The sequence below is a fragment of the Heterodontus francisci genome, chromosome 35, assembly GCF_036365525.1.
Source record: "Heterodontus francisci isolate sHetFra1 chromosome 35, sHetFra1.hap1, whole genome shotgun sequence".
Lineage (NCBI taxonomy): Eukaryota > Metazoa > Chordata > Chondrichthyes > Heterodontiformes > Heterodontidae > Heterodontus > Heterodontus francisci.
Window position 1 is genome coordinate 45,662,057 of NC_090405.1, and position 21,481 is coordinate 45,683,537.

Here is a 21,481-nt window from a genome sequence, read left to right on the forward strand (position 1 = left end):
GGAAAATTCCTTCTTCAGAGGATTTGAACGCATGTGAAAGCAGCAGGGAGAAGAAAATCCCAAAAAGTGTGGGTGCGAGAACACAGCCCTGTTTCACACCACTCAGGATAGGAAAGGGCTCTGATGAGGAGCCACCATGTTGAATTGTGCCTTTCATATTGTCATGGAATGAGGTGATGATACTTAGTAGCTTTGGTGGACATCCGATCTTTTCTAGTAGTCTGAAGAGACCACGTCTGCTGACGAGGTCAAAGGCTTTGGTGAGATCAATGAAAGCAATGTAGAGGGGCATCTGTTGTTCACGGCATTTCTCCTGTATCTGACGAAGGGAGAACAGCATGTCAATAGTCGATCTCTCTGCACGAAAGCCACACTGTGCCTCAGGGTAGACGCGCTCGGCCAGCTTCTGGAGCCTGTTCAGAGCGACTCGAGCAAAGACTTTCCCCACTATGCTGAGCAGGGAGATTCCACGGTAGTTGTTGCAGTCACCGCGGTCACCTTTGTTTTTATAGAGGGTGATGATGTTGGCATCGCGCATGTCCTGGGGTACTGCTCCCTCGTCCCAGCACAGGCATAGCAGTTCATGTAGTGCTGAGAGTATAGCAGGCTTGGCACTCTTGATTATTTCAGGGGTAATGCTGTCCTTCCCAGGGGCTTTTCCGCTGGCTAGGGAATCAATGGCATCACTGAGTTCCGATTTGGTTGGCTGTATGTCCAGCTCATCCATGACTGGTAGAGGCTGGGCTGCATTGAGGGCAGTCTCAGTGACAGCATTCTCCCTGGAGTACAGTTCTAGGTAGTGCTCAACCCAGCGGTCCATCTGTTTGCGTTGGTCAGTGATTATGTCCCCCGATTTAGATTTGAGGGGGGTGATTTTCTTGATGGTTGGCCCAAGAGCTCTCTTCATGCCATCATACATTCCTCTGATGTTTCCGGTGTCTGAGGCCAGCTGAATATGACTGCATAGGTGTTGCCAGTAGTCGTTTGCGCAACGCCTAGCTGTTCTTTGTGCAGTACTTCTGGCTGCTTTAAGTGCTGCGGATGTTAAATCGCTGGGGGCTTTCTTGTAGTTCAAAAGTGCAATGCGCTTAGCGGCTATGACAGGTTCCAGCTCTTCATTATGAGATTGAAACCAGTCTGCATTTCTCTTCGCACTTTTGCCGTAGGTGGTCAAAGCTGACTCATAGATGGCGTCTCTGATGTGGGCCCACTTGGTCTCAGCATCCCCTGTGGGAGTGTTTTGAAGGGCTGTTACAAGTGAATTTAGAAACTTTTGTAACAGCTGTGGGTGAGAAATTCTGCTCGTGTTGATGCGCGGGTGGCCCTTCTGCTTGGAATGATGCAACTTCTTTGTTAACTCAACGCAAGTTATTGGGTAGCAAGTTATACGTACTTGAGCATTAAAACCTTGAAATTTCTGATCTGCATGGCTTGCAACACAAGTACCCATTGGGAACTGGAGTAATTTTTTTTTTTAAAGCATCAACTCTGACAAGTGCAGGGCAGGCAGAAGTCTTTTAAAGCATTCTTTATTTTCATCTGCCATACCAATAACATACAAAAAAATAAATGCAATTTAATAAAATGTAGTTAAGTCTATGTATTGCACAGAAAGAATATTTAGTTTTTATACTCTGCATACATGGTGTAAATTGAAAACTTAAAGACTATTTCAGAACTCAAATGGCCATGTGGCCCAGTGCATTTTAACAATCCATTGCAGCTTCCAGAAAACACAACACACGGCATCACGTAAAATGCTCTTAAATATATCCGCATCAATGTCCATATTCACAAAAATTTCATGGTTGAGCTAATCTATACAATATTTAACTTCTTTCCACATATTAATTTTTAAACTTCCCTTTTTTGTTTTCTTTAAACCTGACTTTTAACTCAAAGGGTAGGAATATGGCAATATCATTTTAGGGTAGCTGATGACTTAAAACTGTGCCTTAGTAATTACCAGCATTGCAGAATGCAGTTGTGCCACTTGCCCCAGAAATAACATATTTTGGTCCAAAAAGAACATGTTCCTCTATCCTCTTACTGTATAACTACTGAGCTCACGAGTTGCAATCCCCCAGCTGAATCGTGAATGAATCCCTCAAAACAGCCATGTGTTTTGAAGCGTTGTTTCTTTGATGCCATCAAGTATTTTAGAATAGGCTCCACCCAGCAGGCCAACCCTTCTGAACTACCATAACCCACAACATATATTGAGATGCTTGCACAACATTTATGTTAATAACTGGCTGCAGTGATCACATGCAAGGCTGGTCCAATTCCAGCCCCCTATTCTGCCACAAGGTGCTCCTCACAGCAGCCTAGCTACAAACTGCTGATACTAACTCCACCCTCTCACCCCATCTCTCAGGAAGTTGAACTCAAGGCCACCACTTGCACCTACGTTTAATGCACCACAGTAAATACAAAAGACTGTAACATGCTGATGGAATCCTGAAAGGGGAAAATGTATTAGCTACTCTGCATTGTTCTTTAACAAGGGTATGCAATACTCTCCAAAAACCAATACAAATTTAATTGCAAACAAATACTGCTGAATTTAGCTACTAGATGCAATTGTGCATGAAGTAATTGTTGCACAAACATGCAGTGCATAAATCAAACCCTGGGAAAGGCAATCAACTCAAAGTTTTCAAAATACATCTGCAGAATCACAACGCATTTTTAACAGGAGAGTGTACATGGAGTTTTAGATTTCAACATTCACTAAGTGGGTTCTCCATGGAGGTTTCGGTATTACATAGCCAAGTTCAAGTCAATGAATTAATTGACAAAATTATTAAACCATACCTAGGACATGTATACGATTGTAAATTGGATTTAGTTTATTTTTTTTTAATATCGATCAAGTCTCCTCGGCTAACACTAGTCTTCCTATACCCGGTTTGCATATTTAATAAACTAAATTATAGCAAGTAGCAGTCGCCATAACGAATAGCAATGGGCCAGCAGAATTAGAATTCAATGGAATTTAAATAAATGCTTTGCCACCCCAAGATAAAGAAATAGAATTGATGGGTGTAAAAAAATATATTTTTTGGGCCCTTGCATCAGTTCGTTATTTAATCCTTTCAGCAATATTACTCGACATACAACAGTTGATCACAACCAACTCTTAATAGCATCGACAGAACAGGTCAATGAGGCCAAGACTGTGCTCTTCCTGTGGATAGGGGGCAGTATTCTCAAAGGATTCCTATCAACTTCCCAATGCTGGTAAAGGGATTATTCATGTGGCAGGCAGAATTGACAAATGGACTATTAGAACCCTACAACTGGGTGGCATAAACCTACAGACCAGCATCGATTGGCTGTTTATTATGCATAAGATTTAAGTCAGTGAAGTATTTTATGCACAAACATCAAATCAGAAAATCTAATAAATAGCTCTGATCCAATTCACTACAGAAAGTGTTGCTTGCTACTAGTCAGATCCATTACAAAAGTAACTGTGGTATCTTGACTAAAACTAGAAACCAAACTAAATGGAGTCTCTTAGGTAATTACGTAAGTAAACTAAACCTGGGAAACAGAAAAGTCAAAGGTAAACTTCACACATATATTTAAGTGGCAGAGAAGTTCTGCTGTGTTCAGGATTTCTTACTCCAATGCTCTTTGGAGTCTGTACCAGGTTTCTACCAACACTTCCCAGCTCCTCAGCCCCATCACGTTTCATGGAACTACAGGAAGAGTTGGGACTACCTGCCCTTTGGTTTAACATTCAGCAGCTGCCTCAAGATAGCAGCACTCATCTTTCTGATTTTACCATCCAATTGATACCTCAGCAGTTAACTCAAAGTGCCTTTCTGGCCTGAAAAACTGGATGAATCAATAATCCACTAGTTACTCCTCCACTGAAATCTAAACACTATAAACAGTGCTGTTTTCTTCTAAACTTCAGATAATGTTAAGTCCATGTTTTCATTCAAGAAATTCAGATTCATCAACCTGGAAAAATGTATTCATAGCCTTTTTTGAGGGGGGGGGGGGGGGGGGGGGGTGTTCTCCAATTAAGAATTTTCAAGACAAGATTGCCTCTTCTTAATAAGCTATCTTCCAGCATAATGTCTTCAGTTTATGGCTCAGAAGAGTTAAGACTTTGCCTTGCATGTGCTCTTTACAGAAGAGAACCATATACTAAAACCGTGTAGCATTAGTGTCCAGCAATTCTTTGGTGGGCTATTTTATGGAGGTGTTAACTTGCTCATTATAAATGGCTCTCATTAAAATAGGCCACAAATAACTGCACGCAAATGCATTCATTCTTTATACTAATGTTTACAGTGTAACCTCAAGGCCAGGGACATGAGATGCTGCCTATTTAATTATAGGCTATGCGATGCTGATTCATTTCTTTTCTGCTTATAGTTTATTAAAAAGGCTTTCAGTTTATTAACTATTTGCTCCTTAAATAGTCAAAAATGTAAGAGCAGCTGAAAGCCAAGATCTATGACGTTCAAACACAGGAATGCCAAGTTTATATTCTGCACAAAGACACAAGTAACTTTGGTAACTTATAGGAAAACTTCTAAATTAAAAGGAAATTAGTGTGTCAATGGAGCTGGACCGAGGAATTTTTAAAAAGTCCAGACTTCACATCATTGCACGTATTAATTAAACCAAGCAACTTAATTAAATGGGCAAGCATTATCCTCACAATAAAACTCCACATCCCCAAAACAAGTGCTGAGCATGCGAACAGTTGTCCAGTCTATTAACACTAATAATGAATGTTCCATTGTGTTTTCGGAGGGAATAGAGGACTAATAGGTAGTCAAAGTGCAAGGAACTGAACTAGTACTTTAAATGAGCTCCTGGTCCCCTATCCTAGTATGGAATAGGCTGAAACATCATAAAAATATTAAATATATGCAATCAATATTTGAACTCAATAACATAGTTCAAAATAAACGATTTGGAGAAGAACAGCAGAGAGCCCAATAGACAGGCAGTATCCTGCTGAAGGACGACGACAGTCACTGTACAGAATGTTAGAGCTGAAAATGCATCTTACTGAAAAATAGGCCAACTTCAATCGGTACGAGCTTGACATTTAGGCAAAAACGCATGTAAACAGATCAAGATAAAGAACTCGTATTGTGGAAAGACAAGTTTCAAAGTGCATCAGATTTCATTGCCTTCAAACTGAGCATAGCAGACATTCATTACACACACTACCTCAGAGAAGCCCTTTTTCCAACTAATCAGTTGCAGTACTTACTATCTTGCGATTGTAAAAGCTGATCTCATTGAAATCATGACAATTTCACACTTTGTAGCTGGTTCTATGTAGTACCTAATTGTATAAACATATTATAGAAAGAGTTTGTTCCAAAACCATTAAATATGAGATAGAATGGAATCAAGTGGGCTGGATATCCTGCTTATTATTGCTCCATTACCATTTAATATACTTCAGGTTATTGCCACAGGAATTTTGAATGGAGGTTTCATTAGAAGCAGCCATTAAATCCTAATCAATTAGATTGCAATAAGATTGATTCCTGGCCCTCTCCTCACCTTCTAATTTGGCAAGTTACTTTTAAGGGAAAGTGATTTGTTGTTACTGAAAAGACACTCAGATGAGTGTTTTCACTGTATCTTTCATTGGAAAATTACGGTACTTGGTTAGCATAGGATACTTCGACACTGCAGTAACCGTAGGGTCTGTTGAGCAATGTTATGCTGTGTCAAAATACATGCCTGGGTTACTTTCTGTCTGGCTGTCTCTGCCACACTGCATGAGATTACCTAACCAAGAATTGTTAACTATGCTGCTTCCCAGTTCCCTGCCAAAAGCACTCCAACTGGTGTATAACAGATGGGCGTCCTTTAACTTTCTCATAAACCCACCTCGCTCTCCCCCACCCTGCCTTCCTCTGCAAGAACATCTCACCATGGTGTGATGCCTTTTATAGAGAACGTGACTAAAATCTGGAACTTACTGAATAGGGTACTGTGAGGGAACAACCCCAATTCTGCAGTGAAATATTTATACAGTATAGAACTCTAAACTGGCTGATGATTATTTAAAAATGTTTTTAACAGTTTGGATGCTAAGCATTACTATTGTCAATAAATAACCTTTGTTTACACCAAAATGCAAACTATTTCTGGTCATATTTATGTAGGGTTAACCATACCCAAATTGAGTATTGTCCTGGTGATGGATTGTACAAATGCTGAGATCTAATGCATATGACCTACAAACAAAGACTAAAACTCAAACTAGCTACTTTCCAATTCGGTTCATTTCAGCACCCCTATTGCTGTCCGTTGATAGAAAATAAAACTGCAATTAGAATCCATTACTTTTCCTCAGATATTGCTTTTGCATTTCTCCACCATCTCCTGCATTGATTTCCCAATAATGTAAACTAGTGACAGAGGAAGTAATCATTTTCACAATCGTTCATTCCTATCCTGCCCAATAAATTGAGTCCTTGTATACGGGAAGAAACAGCGCTGTCCATTAACTTACTAACACTGAACACATCTGTACAAAATCCCTTTGTGCAGCATCAGATGTCAGCCCGCTTAATTTGAGCTAACACCTTTTAAATTGCGTACAAGTGCCGAAACGTGCGATTTCACCGCAACAGCTCTCATATGTGTAGTTCATGAATATTCTAGTGTTTAGTCTTCTCTTTCTGTTTGAAAGGCTTTCCTTCCTTTGGGTCAGCCGTTAAATAAGGGAAAAGGAGGAATAAGTTAGGATGGGAATTTCAGGCTACATCATTACCATTCAATTCTGCTACTGGCAAAATGAGTAGCAAATTGTGGAGAAATGTAGCAATAGCTTTTAGTCTTACAATCAATCATCATTTGGAAACACAGACATCAATTCAGATGTGAATGGTATATGATTTAAGGGGCATGGACCAAATTTGATGCAAGAGATCAGCAATTGCAATGGCCACATATTTGAACAGGATCCTAGTATGCTAATGTCGTTTCCCTGTTTATAATTTTTTTTTTTTAACAAGTTTAGCATATATATATATATATATAAAATATATTTTATATATATATTATATATGACACACTGTTCTTGTATGTAATGCTTAAAAAATTCAATTGACTAAAATGAAATTATCTTTTGACATGGTAGTGTAAGTCGCTGTGGTCACTGGACAGCACAAGAGTTTTCCGCCTGGCAACAAGCACAGGCTGACGAGGTAACAGGCTTCGGAGGAATGAGGTCAAGGTCTTCATCATCTGGTATTTCATCTAAATGATAACCATCTTTCAGGAGCTGACGGTTCAGGTCCTGATTTACTTGCTGCTGTAAGAAAAAGTTGTCTCTGTTAGTGAGTAAAATAGGTGCGCAAACACACTATCTTTCATTTGCGGAAAAAACACCTCCACAAAGTAACAGGCAAAACGATAGGGCTGGGATCAAATGGACCAAAGAGCTTTCTGCATCTGACCCTAACCACGTGACGAGCGATATACTGCTATGAGAAAGCTATTCTAAAATTCTTTTAATTCCGCATTTGAAACTAAAGTTTATCGCTATGTAGCTCCACGCCCTCAGACAAGAGTTCAGGATGTGATAAGGACGCAAGCGTCGAACCAGGCAAGAACCAGTTGCTACATGTGCAAGAACAATCACAGTGAGATCCTTCCAATTTTCCCTCTAGTGGGAACAGCACTTGCATCTTCCCGCATAGCTGTTCAGACTGTAACCTCCAATTGTTTTCTCAAATGCCTTAAATTTTCATTCCAGATGGGGGGTTTTTCTTGAGTAATTCCACTCAACTTAGATAAACTAAAAGCTTTCCCATCTTTCTTTTAATTTCCTGCCATCGGTTTGCCTTTCTATACAAATTTAACATAATGCTTCCTAAATGTAAAAATGTTTTGTGTAGGAAGTTTTAACTTTCATCTCCATAGCCAAGTGGGTGCAATATCCTTAAAGCCATTCTGGGATATCGTCAGTGGCAAATTATCTAGTTAACAACAGAGACCCTCCGCAATACCTCACAATTGGCCCAGTAATGTAAAGCAAAGGCCACTTCTAAAACAAGTGTGTCTGTCAGCTTACCTCTGCAGAGGAATAGCCTGATGAAGAATAATACTTGGACTCAAATTCACAATCACTGGAAAAGAATACAAAGAAACCAGTTTACAGTGCATGAAATTTATTTTAAAAGATTTACATTTATATAGCAGCTTTCATGACCACAGAGCATGCCAAAGCACTTTACAGCTTGTGAAGTACTTTTTTTTTTTTGAAGTGTAGGAAACAGAGCAGCCAATTTGCACACAGCAAGCTCCCACAAACAGCAATGTTATAATGTCCAGTTTTTTTGCGATTTTGATGGAAGGATAAATATTGGCCAAGTCACCGGAAATAACTCCGCTGTTATTCTTCGACATAGTGTCACAGAATCTTTGATGTCCACCTGAGAAGGCAGGCGGGCCTTGGTTTAACGTCTCATCCGAAAGATGGCACCCCCAACAGTGCAGCACTCTCAGTATTACGCTGGATTGCCAGCTTTGGTTTTTGTATTAAGAACCCACAACCTTCTGAATCAGATTCAAATCAACTGAGTCACGTCTGACACCGCTAAATGACACTATTAGATGAATGCGTTTGGCTTCAAATGTTATCAGAAATATTCCAATCACTGTACGAATTTTGCTATAAAATTGGCGCTTGCGCACTGTAAAAATAAAATTGGTGTAGGAACTTGTAAACTTCAACATCACTCGCTATGCATTGGTGGAATTGTACTGGCTGCCAGGGCAACAGGAGATATTGTGAGTGACATTAGCAGAAGTGTCCCCAGTTCCCAACAGCCTGAAGCTGCTCTACAAAGCTAGAGATTAGTGGCAGCAGAACAAATTCTAACAGCTCTCTGTCAACCCTGGCCTAATGGCTTTGATCACATTAAAAAAAGCTTTCAAAATTAAATCTTCAGTGATTTCAGAGGATTCTAGGAGCCCAGTAATACAGTGCTAAAGTCAGACTTTTATGTGTGTTATGCAAAGATTTGTGGGACCTTATAAACCACATCAGAGATTCTTATCACAGGAATTCCATAACAGAAATGCCTTCATATGCTGGATCACAGCAGTCCTAATGTTAAATATCCATATTTGAGCAATACAGGCCATGTCCCACACATCTACGTAGGATTAACTGATCTCGGCCAAAATGCCTTATACAATTGACCTGACAAGCGCTGGTGTCAGAGAAGGAAAGGGGTGGGGAATACAACGGTGCCTGCTCACGTCTGCAATCCTGCTGCAATTGCACGCAGGCGAGGGCAAGGCAAGACACAGTTGTGATGCCCTTATTGACTGAATAGCCTACTGACATTCATTGTAAAGGCTTCTAAAAGCAACATAAGGAGGGCACCCTGACATTTATGGAACTGCAACCCTGCAAAGCCTTCAGGACAGAGCAATAATGTGAAAAGTCGAAGTGTAGATAGGCAAAATGGTAGCACATTGGTAAATTCTTTCCTGAACTTTTGTGGCGGAGTCAAAATCCAGCAGTTTATAAATTCGGCAGTGAATTTCTCAAAGTATTTCCTCCCTCCTGCACAGATTTTAAAATTACCACTTAATCACTTCTCAATTCATCTAATCTTCTCTCCTTTTAGCTGTTCTCTTACATGGACTTGCTAGCCTTTCATTTAGATTCCTTAATTTGTAAAAAGAGACAAATCCATGGTTAGGATTGAACCCTTACCTGTCAGACTCTAAGGAGACTAAAGATTCATCCGGATTTTGTTTCAGGGCCGAGTACCCTTTATTGAATTTTACTAATCTATAATGAAAGGACAAAAAGAATTAAGTTCAAATTAAAAATAATGATTGAATACAACTAGTACTTCTCCCATTGCTCTGCTTACAGATAGCAGGTATGATGTTCTAACAGGATATGGGAGCTACAGTGTCAAATCTGGGGCAAGGACAGCAGTCTCAGGGGAGACAGTGATGTGATGGCAATGTCACTGGCCTAGTAATCCAAAGGCCTGGGGTAACGCTCTGGGCAGCTGATGGAATTTAAATTTATTAATTAATAAAATTAATCAAAAATATGGAATTAAAAGCTAGTCTCAGTAATGGCGCCATGTCGTAAAAACCCATCTGGTTCACTAATGTCCTTTAGGGAAGGAAATCTGACATCCTTACCTGGTCTGACCTACATGTGTCTCCAGACCCACAGCTTAACTGCCCTTTACCAGCAAGCCACTCAGGTGTGAAGGGCAATTAGGGATAGGCAACAAATGTTGGCCTTGCCAGCAACGCCCACATCCCATGAAAAAAAAAAATCGCTTTTAAAAATGCAGCGACACCTCTGAAGCAAACAAGGACAACGGTTGCCACTGTCATCTATTAGCCTTTGTTTTCAAAGGGCTGGGAATATGACGGAATACCAACTCAAGGATTACTTGAAACTTTAAAACATATTTTTAGGGGAAATTTTTCCAAATAGAAGTTGGAAGAAAATTGTTGCATTTTGGAAGTAAAAATCAAGAGGGACAATTTGAATTTCTATAAGGAAAACTTTCACACACTTTTAATCTTACTGGGATTTCAGTTTCATTTTAATTTTCTGTTTTGATCGTATATTCGAGAGAAGACAGAAAGAAAATGCTATGTAAACTAGTCACTATCTTTATATGAATGCAGCACACAGAACCAAATCTTGAGAATCCAAATTCAACAGATTTGGGGAAATCACAAATTGCCACATTTGTGAAAAATCAAGGGACGTTTAAAATCTCGTTGATTGAAGTTTATTTTGTTCATTTGAAGTTTATTGGCAAAAAAATAATTAAAATAACAAAAGCATGCTTTATTTGAGATCAATTGTAATTTGAAGAATAGCATTGATCCCAATCTAAACTTAATTGTAGTGAAAAAGGTTGAAAAAGTCATGTAAGCATCAGAAATAATGGCTTACCACTGGATCCGTCTTACAGCATTGAATGCATCTATAATCATCCAGTGACAATAAATTATTAGTATTTGGAACTGTTCTGAAAACCACAAGGTAAAGGCTATTTAAAACAATATTGAGTATTACAGGAAGGTAACCAAGTAAAGATGTTCTGTGGTTCTGCTGCAGCTGCTTTGTGTAAACTGTCCCATAAATCTGGGGCCAATGATAGTAGATATGTAGATTTACAAATCTGCCACTGGGTTAAAACTGTCAATTCCTGTAAATGTAGGGAGCCATTCCTCTGCGTTTGCACTCGATTGGGTTTCTATATTACATGGAGGAGCCCAGTGCAACCCGCACCTGACTGGTAGCAACGCAATACATCGGAGCTGCTCTCCCTGGACATGAACTGTTGATGTATAGTGGAAAAGTGCTTTTAGCCCCTGCACACAAGGTCTTATCAATCTTCAGTCATCTTGCAAACTGTCAAGATGTGCATGCTGCAACTGTTGGGGAGGGGAAATGAAAGGAGAAATCCTTGAAAAAAAAAGTCGGTCATATTTGCACAGACATGAACTATTTTACTATTTCCTTCCTACAGTGGTGTTAATACACCATGGTGGAACTGAAAGGTATGACATCCTGTCCCAATATAGACCGCTTCTAAAAATCAGAAACTATCTCAACAATTTCATAACTTCAGATTCAACTTTACATCCTTTAAGACTGCTCTTAGAAATAATTGTGTTAATAATTCATAAGTCTCTAACTCAAGGAAGGAGTAAAGGCTAACCTGCTCCTTCAAGCTCATTCCATCTGGTGCATTACGGCCATAGAAGGAAATTAACTATGATTAATCACCCACTTCCTCCCTACATTGCAGAGCCGAAACATTCCCTCGGATAGTAACTTTTACTCATCTTACTGCACCAGGATTTTGTTGATAGTTCCCTTTAAAGCAACTGTTAGTGCTGCAGGAATCGCACTTGCACAGTTCCAAGCCTGTTAGTAAATTCCATTTTGTTCAGCTTCCAGTTCACACTATGGAGTGCTCATGTGGAATAACTTACTGGTTTCCAGTTATTGTCCTTTTTCCCTCACTATATTCACCATCTTTTCTCTCCTGAAGGCGCTGACTCATGTTGGGGGACATTCCACATTTCCCACTCTCCGTCACTGCCAGCCACCTCGGCAGAAACAATTGTCCCTGCTTCACTTGCAAGCTGATTTTGCATCTTCTCTCTCCCGAATGGGATGAATCCTAGCTCCTTCAATTTTATCTTACCATTCATAATCTGACATTAGGAGGCAGTGGCGTAGTGGTATTGTCACTGGACCAGTAACCCAGAGACCAAGGGTATTGCTCTGGGGACATGGGTTCAAATCCCACCACAGCAGAAGGTGGAATTTGAATTCAATTAATAAATCTGGAATGAAAAAGCTAGTCTAATGATGGCCATGAAACCATTGTCAACCGTGAGGTGAGGGTAACTGCCCTTGACATCAAGGCAGCATTTGACCAAGTATGGCACCAAGAAGCCCTAGCAAAACTGAAGTCAATGGGAATCAGAGGGAAAACTCTCCACTGGTTGGAGTCATACCTAGCACAAAGGAAGATGGTTGTGGTTGTCAATCATCTGAGCTCCAGGACATCACTGCAGAAGTTCCTCAGGGTGGTGTCCTAGGCCCAACCATCTTCAGCTGCTTTATCAATGACCTTCCTTCAATCATAAGGTCAGAATAGGGGATGTTCGCTGATTGCACAATGTTCAGCACCATTCGCAACTCCTTAGATACTGAAGCTATCCGTGTAAAAATGCAGCAAGACTTGGACAATATCCAGGCTTGGGCTGATAAGTGGCAAGTAACATACATGCCACACAAGTGCCAGGCAATGACCATCTCCAACAAGAGAGAATCTAACCATCTCCCCTTGATGCTCAATGGCATTACCATTGCTGAATCCCCCACTATCAACATCCCAGGGACTACTATTGACCAGAAACTGAACTGGAGTAGCCATATGAATACTGTGGCTACAAGAGCATGTCAGAGGCTAGGAATCCTGCGGCGTGTAACTCACCTCCTGACTCCCCAAAGTCTGTCTACCATCTACAAGGCACAAGTCAGGAGTGTGATGCCACTTGCCTTGCACCCCATCCATCACCTTAAACATTCACTCCCGCCACCGTTGACACAGTGGCAGCAGTGTGTACCATCTACAAGATGCACTGCAGCAACGCACCAAGGCTCTTCAGACAGCACCTTCCAAACCGCCACCTCTACCAACTAGAAGGACAAAGGCAGCAAATGCATGGGAACACCACCACCTGCAAGTTCCCCTCCAAGTCACACACCATCCTGACTTGGATCTATAATCGCTGTTCCTTCACTGTCGCTGGGTCAAAATCCTGGAACTCCCTTCCTAACAGCACTGTGGGTGTACCTACCCCACATGGACTGCAGCGGTTCAAGAAGGCAGCTCACCACCACCTTATCAAGGGCAATTAGGGATAGGCAATAAATGCTGGCCTGGCCAGTGACACCTACATCCCATGAATGAACTTTAAAAAAATTAGTGCTCCTTTTCCATTCCTCTTCAATACATTGATAACCTTTTCAGGAGGTGCTACCATCAAAACTAGAGCAATGATGAAGAATCTTTAGAAAAAGGTGGCACTGGCTAGCCAAAAGTCCTGTATAGTGCATGCATTTTCTGATCATATCAACTATTGATGGGCTAGCAGAATGGGCAGACAGGTGACAGATGGAATTTAATACTGACAGTGTGAGGTGATGCATTTTGGCAGAAGGAATAGGGAGAGACAATATATACTTAATGGCACAGTTCTAAAGAGTGTGCAGGAACAGAGGGACCTGGGGGTGCCTGTGCATCGATCTTCGATGGTGGCAGGACATATTGAAACAGTGGTTAGTAAAACATATGGGGTCTTGGGCTTCATAAATAGAGGCAGTGAGTACAAAAACAGGGAAGTTATGCTGCACTTTTAGAAAGCTCTGGCTCGGCCCCAACTGGAGTACTGCATCAATTTCTGGTCACCATACCAGGAAGGATGTGAGGGTCCTTGAAAGGGTGCAGAGGAGATTTACCAGAACGGTTCCAGGGATGAAGGATTTTAGTTACAAGGTTAGACAAGGAAAAACTGTGTTTGCTCCCCCTTAAAACAAAGGAGATGGAGGAGAGATTTAATAGAAGTGTACAAGATTATGACAGGCTTAGATAAGTTAGACAAGGAAAAACTGTTCCCATTAACGAATGGTACAAGGACTAAGGGACAAAGGTTGAAGGTTTTGGGCAAGAGATGCAGGGAGCATATGAGGAAGAACTTTTTTACGCAGCAGGTAGTAATGACCTGGAACTCGTTGCCCACAAGGGTGGTGGAAACAGAGACAATCAATAATTTCAAAAGGAAATTGGATGGCCACTTGAAGGAAGCAGACTTGCAGGGCTATGGGGATCGGGTGGGGAAGTGGGACTGACTGGACAGCTCCAGGGACAGCCGGCATGGACTCGATGGGCCAAATGGCCTCCTTCTGTGCGTAAATGTCTCTATGACTATGACTCCCATCACACTTTCCCGATAACCTGGCCTACTGCTATAAAATAACACAAGGAAGAGCTGCTCGTGCTGAATGCAATTTCAAAAACAAAGCTCAAGTTTTAATCAAGCTGTTGGTAATTCAGCGGGCGAGCTCCATTAAGATCTTCTTTGATTTGAATAGTACTCTCGGGCCAAACTCCTCCTTTTTCCTCCCACCCCAAGCTGGTGGGCTGAGAATTGACTCCTTTGCAAGGATTGTGTGTAAATTGGATAAACTGAACTGCTTTGACCAGAAAAACTACACCCTACAGCATCAGTAACATAATTATCAGCCCAGACACAGATGACTAAATGGCCTCTTTTTGTGCTGCAAACCTTTGACATTTATGATGCTTTTTTGTGTTAAAGACATTAAACAAATGCAAGCGTTGGTGGATCCATAAAATTAAAAAAAACAAACTGAAAATAGATCTGTTACTAGGAAATTAAGGTTGCATTTTCACTGTAACTGTAATGTCAGTGCAATGTGGTTGTGCTTCATATGGACACTACAAAGTTGCAGTGATTGCTCAGAGTCAGTGCCTGACCTGACTCCAGAACGAAGGACAATGAGACTTCCTCCTTCAGGGAAAAACTGCTCCATATGAATGTACAATTGTAGTCTGAATGCAGCCTAAGAGCAGGGTACTCTTGGCAATCTTCGAGTTCACTGTCAATTATACTTTTTTTTGCTGGACAAAGCATTTTGGTTAATTCACTTTGGCTAAGAATTTTTTCAGTTGCAAGGATTGTGTAATCAGGTTGGGCGGTGGTGGGGGTTGGTGGTAGGAGAGATAAGTGGAAGAGTTTTAGGGTCTAGATTATTGTTTAAATCAAAAAAAGGGACTAACGGCAATCACCCACTGAAAGGTAATGAATATATTTAATGCGACATATAGACTTCAAAGTTTGTTAACAAATCGCACCGATTACCATTTCAGCTCTGCTAACACCGCAGTATTATTCTTAATATAAATTTCAGGGCCTAGGACTTTTAGAAGCAGATTACCACAGCAGTGAATGGAAGAACCCGAGGTCAGAGTTAGCTATCTGAATACTAAGGTATACTAATAAGTAATCTGGAAAAGTCATTTTAATTCTTGACCTCTGCTGACTTGTGATATTTGGAAATATTTGGTACAAATGTAATTTTTTTTAAAAAAACATACAGGGAGATTAATTCATCACCCTGAGGCCATGATTTTTGGACCAATCCAAACCTTACATGGAACCTGCCATCTGAAGAAGCTGGAACTATTGCAGCAACTCTTGCATTAACAGCGCATCGCGCGCCTGTAAAAATGTCAACCCTTACAATTACATGCACAAGCACATGAGACAGTATGTTTAATTCTGGTCCTTTCTGCACTCATCGAATGGCTAATGTCAATGCTGGGGAAACTGCAAGTTTTTCTCCCCACTTGGTGCTGTCATCAAGCGTTCCCAGGTCACTAGAACAACCAAGTATAAAGTAAGGATGCCTCTTCTATGTCCTAACTTTTGTCACAAATGTGGAAGTTTACCACATACAAACCATCTTTAAGTGTTCTGATTGCAAATTAATGTCCAATTACGGGCAAGCTTGGACTGTCTGAGAAGCTCAGTTGATATTTGTTTCCACTTGCGGACAGCCATAAATATAAGACAGTCACTAATAAATCCAATAGGGAATTCAGGAGAAACTTCTTTACTTGGGGAGCAGCGGGAATGTGGAACTCACCACCACAAGGAGGCTAATAGTACATAAAAACATACAGGATTAAAAGTAGAAGTAGGCCATTCAGCCCCTCGCGCCTGCTCCACCATTCAATAATACTCTCCCATCTGCCCCCGATAACCTTTGATTCCCTTGTCTAACAAGAATCTATCTACCTCCGCCTTAAAAATATTCAATGAACGAGAGTGGCCCTAAAGAAAGAGTGCTAAATTGGGGGAAGGCCAACTATACCAAAATTCGGCAGGAGCTGGGGAATGTAGATTGGGAGCAGCTGTTTGAAGGTAAATCCACATTTGATATGTGGGAGGCTTTTAAAGAGAGGTTGATTAGCGTGCAGGAGAGACATGTTCCTGTGAAAATGAGGGATAGAAATGGCAAGATTAGGGAACCATGGATGACAGGTGAAATTGTGAGACTAGCTAAGAGGAAAAAGGAAGCATACATAAGGTCTAGGCGGCTGAAGAAAGACGAAGCTTTGAAAGAATATCGGGAATGTAGGACCAATCTGAAACGAGGAATTAAGAGGGCTAAAAGAGGTCATGAAATATATTTAGCAAACAGGGTTAAGGAAAATCCCAAAGCCTTTCATTCATATATAAGGAGCAAGAGGGTAACTAGAGAAAGGATTGGCCCACTCAAGGACAAAGGAGGAAAGTTATACGTGGAGTCAGAGAAAATGGGTGAGATTCTAAACGAGTACTTTGCATCGGTATTCACCGAGGAGAGGGACATGACGGATGTTGAGGTTAGGGACAGATGTTTGATTACTCTAGGTCAAGTCGGCATAAGGAGGGAGGAAGTGTTGGGTATTCTAAAAGGCATTAAGGTGGACAAGTCCCCAGGTCCGGATGGGATCTATCCCAGGTTACTGAGGGAAGCGAGAGAAGAAATAGCTGGGGCCTTAACAGATATCTTTGCAGCATCCTTAAACACGAGTGAGGTCCCGGAGGACTGGAGAATTGCTAATGTTGTCCCCTTGTTTAAGAAGGGTAGCAGGGAAAATCCAGGTAATTATAGACCGGTGAGCCTGACGTCAGTGGTAGGGAAGCTGCTGGAGAAGATACTGAGGGATAGGATCTATTCCCATTTGGAAGAAAATGGGCTTATCAGTGATAGGCAACATGGTTTTGTGCAGGGAAGGTCATGTCTTACCAACTTAATAGAATTCTTTGAGGAAGTGACAAAGTTGATTGATGAGGGAAGGGCTGTAGATGTCATATACATGGATTTCAGTAAGGCGTTTGATAAGGTTCCCCATGGTAGGCTGATGGAGAAAGTGAAGTCGCATGGGATCCAGGGTGTACTAGCTAGATGGATAAAGAACTGGCTGGGCAACAGGAGACAGAGAGTAGCAGTGGAAGGGAGTTTCTCAAAATGGAGACGTGTGACCAGTGGTGTTCCACAGGGATCCGTGCTGGGACCACTGTTGTTTGTGATATACATAAATGATTTGGAGGAAAGTATAGGTGGTCTGATTAGCAAGTTTGCAGACGACACTAAAATTGGTGGAGTAGCAGATAGTGAAGGGGACTGTCAGAGAATACAGCAGAATATAGATATATTGGAGAGTTGGGCAGAGAAATGGCAGATGGAGTTCAATCAGGGCAAATGCGAGGTGATGCATTTTGGAAGATCCAATTCAAGAGTGAACTATACAGTAAATGGAAAAGTCCTGGGGAAAATTGATGTACAGAGAGATTTGGGTGTTCAGGTCCATTGTTCCCTGAAGGTGGCAACGCAGGTCAATAGAGTGGTCAAGAAGGCATACGGCATACTTTCCTTCATCGGACGGGGTATTGAGTACAAGAGTTGGCAGATCATGTTACAGTTGTATAAGACTTTGGTTCGGCCACATTTGGAATACTGCGTGCAGTTCTGGTCGCCACATTACCAAAAGGATGTGGATGCTTTGGAGAGGGTGCAGAGGAGGTTCACCAGGATGTTGCCTGGTATGGAGGGCGCTAGCTATGAAGAGAGGTTGAGTAGATTAGGATTATTTTCATTAGAAAGACGGAGGTTGAGGGGGGACCTGATTGAGGTGTACAAAATCATGAGAGGTATAGACAGGGTGGATAGCAAGAAGCTTTTTCCCCAGAGTGGGGGATTCAATTACTAGGGGTCACGAGTTCAAAGTGAGAGGGGAAAAGTTTAGGGGGGATATGCGTGGAAAGTTCTTTACGCAGAGGGTGGTGGGTGCCTGGAACGCGTTGCCAGCGGAGGTGGTAGACGCGGGCACGATAGCGTCTTTTAAGATGTATCTAGACAGATACATGAATGGGCAGGAAGCAAAGAGATACAGACCCTTAGAAAATAGGCGACATGTTTAGATAGAGGATCTGGATCGGCGCAGGCTTGGAGGGCCTAAGGGCCTGTTCCTGTGCTGTAATTTTCTTTGTCCTTTGTTCTTTGAACCGCCTCCACCACCTTCTGAGGCAGAGAGTTCCAAAGTTGCACAACCCTCAGAGAAAAAATTTCTCCTCAGCTCTGTTCAAAAAGGGCGACCCCTAATTTTAAAACAGTGCTCCCGAGCTCTGGACTCACCCACAAGAGGAAACATCCTTTCCACATCCACCTTGTCAAGACCGTTCAGGATCTTATATACTTGAATTAAGTCTCCCCTCACTCTTCTAAACTCCAGTGAAAACAAGCCCAGTCAGTCCAACCTTTCCTCATAAGACAACCCATTCATTCCAGGTATCAACCTAGTAAACCTCCTCTGAACCGCCTCCAATGCATTCACATCCCTCCTTAAATAAGGAGACCAAATCTGCACACAGTATTCGAGATGTGGTCTCACCAATGCACTGTATAACTGAAGCATTACATCCTTACTTTCATTTTCAATTCCTCTCTTAATAAAGGATAGAATTTCATTATCCTTCTTTATTACTTGTTGTACCGTATACTAACTTTGTGTGACTCATGCACAAAAACACCTAGAACCCTCTGCACCTCGGAATTCTGCAGTCATTCTCCGTTTAAGTAATACTCTGCTTTTTTATTCTGCCTACCAAAGTGAACAACTTCACATTTTCCCACATTATACTCCGTCTGCCAGATTTTTGCCCATTCACTCAACCTATCTATATCGGTCTGCAACCTCCTTATGTCCTCCTCACAACATACTTCCCTACCTATCTTTGTGTCATCTGCAAATTTAGCTACCATGCCATCGCTCCGCTCATCTAAGCCATTGAAATAAATTGTAAAAGGTTGAAGCTGCAGCACAGACCCCTGCGGGACTCCACTTGTCACATCTTGCCAATCAGAAAAGGACCTATTTATGCATACTCTGTTTTCTGCCAGCCAGCCAATCTTCTATCCATGCTAATGTTACCCCCTACACTATGAGATCCAACTTTGTGCAATAACCTTTTGTGTGGCACCTTGTCAAATGCCTTCGGGAAAGCCAAGTACAGTACGTCAACTGGCTTCCCTTCATCCACAGCGCATGTTACTCCTTCAAAGAACTCCAATAAATTGGTTAAACATGATTTCCCTTTCCCAAAACCATGCTGACTATTCCCAATTACCTTGCGTTTTTCCATGTGCCCGGCTATAGCCTCTTTAATGACTGATTCTAACACCTTCCCCATGACAGACGTCAAGCTAACTGGCCTATAGTTTTCTGCCTCCCTGCCTTCTTGAATAGAGGGGTTATAATTGCTACTTTCCAGTCTGATGCAACCTTTCCAGAATCTAGCAAATTTTGAAAAATTAACACCAGCGCATCTACTACCTCATTAGCCACCTCTTTTAAGGCCCTAGGATGAAGCCCATCAGGACCCAGGGACTTGTCAACCCACAGCTCCATCAGTTTGCTCAGTACCGCTTCCCCGGTGATTGTAATTTCATCAAGTTCCTCTCTTCCTTTCCACCTTCTGACTTACAGCTAATATTGGAATGTTTAGATGCATTTAAGGGGAAACTCAGTAAACACGAGGGAGAAAGGAATAGAAGGATATGCAGAATGGGTTAGATGAGTACAGGTGGGGGGAGGCCCATGGGAACATGAACCAGTTGGGGAGGCTAGGACTAGGGATCATAGTTTAAAAATTAGAGCCAGAGCTCTCAGGTGCGAAATCAGGAAACACTTCTAGACGTAAAAGGTGATAGAAAATGGGATTCTCTTCTGCAAATGGCAGTTGATGCGAGATCAATTGTTAATTTTAAATCTGAGATTGATAGTTATCCAAAGGTATTAAGGGATGTGAGGCAAAGGTGAGTATGTGGAGTTAGGTCACAGATCTGCCATGATCTCACTAAATGGCAGAACAGGGTCGAATGGCTAAATGGCCACTTCCTGCTATGTCCATATGGGACTAGTGGCCGGTTTACATCCTATGTAATACTCATTTATGCAGACTTTCACAACCAAAAAAGCAAGGTGCGCCTTGGCTATATTCGACCCAGGTCCAACAAGTGAAAGAACAAAGAGCTGAACACAGACAACTTATGATGCATTATAGTATTAGCGTTCTTTAAAAAAAAGTTTTTTTTTTTTTTAAAAATAGGCACTAGTTTCAACTTCCAGAATTGTGACACAAGGAGGGGTAAAGACCATACTGAAGCAGAACAGTTTTACTAACCGTTTTGTGCCAGACTTAGGCTGATGCAAGATCGGCGCTCCACCCATTCCTTTCTTCTTCAGGGCTTTCTTGGCTAATTCCCGATGCTTCTCTACAAAAATCAACAAAGAACAGGATTTAATTTGAAGAAAGGCACAGCGTTTCATTAAAAAAAAAAGGCCTAAATTTAACAAGACTTGGAATTCGAGTAGAATTCAATGGAGGGAAAGCCAAATTATAAATGGGAGGAAACAAAAGGTTGAGCTAATCTTATTAACACATCCATTTCAGTAACTCAAAACTGGATTGGATGGACCCAAAACAAAAACTATTTTGATCAGTCAGACCCAGCTCTGCATGACTGATGTCACGTTTGCAATAACGAAACTTTGAACAGGTTTTTTTAAGCTTTTGCGTGAACCGGTTTCTAACCAGTTCAATCAATGATCTTTGACCTCATGCAGCAAAGGAAATAATTCCCTTTGTAGTTTCCAGACAGATTCCCAATCTTTTTAATTTGTTTTCCTTTGCTAGTTTGTTCTCTTTTATCGAACAGTTTAATAACCTTGCTCTCTTTGCTCCCAGATTAATCACCCTAAAGTGAATGGTGCTGATTTTTTAAAAACTAATTCATTTGAATAACCATCAGTAAAGCTAGTGATTT

The 21,481-nt window shown here is 41.3% G+C and overlaps 1 protein-coding gene across 4 annotated transcripts in view; it reads right to left on the reverse strand.

Annotated features, from left to right (window-relative positions):
* Positions 1–1,513: 1,513 nt before the first annotated feature.
* The window catches only part of fam219b (family with sequence similarity 219 member B), a 37,597-nt gene continuing 17,629 nt past the window's right edge, over positions 1,514–21,481 (reverse strand). Inside the window, exons 3-6 of one of the 4 annotated variants that reach the window (XM_068015449.1) lie at positions 20,839–20,929; positions 9,731–9,808; positions 8,075–8,129; positions 1,514–7,309 (exon numbers count right to left, since the gene is read on the reverse strand). In XM_068015449.1, coding sequence (XP_067871550.1) covers positions 7,154–7,309; positions 8,075–8,129; positions 9,731–9,808; positions 20,839–20,929 — 380 coding nt within the window. In that variant the 3' untranslated portion in view covers positions 1,514–7,153. Of the gene's footprint in view, positions 7,313–8,074; positions 8,130–9,730; positions 9,809–20,838; positions 20,930–21,481 lie in introns of all 4 variants that reach the window. The other 3 variants (XM_068015448.1, XM_068015452.1, XM_068015451.1) reach the window with 3 other exon arrangements.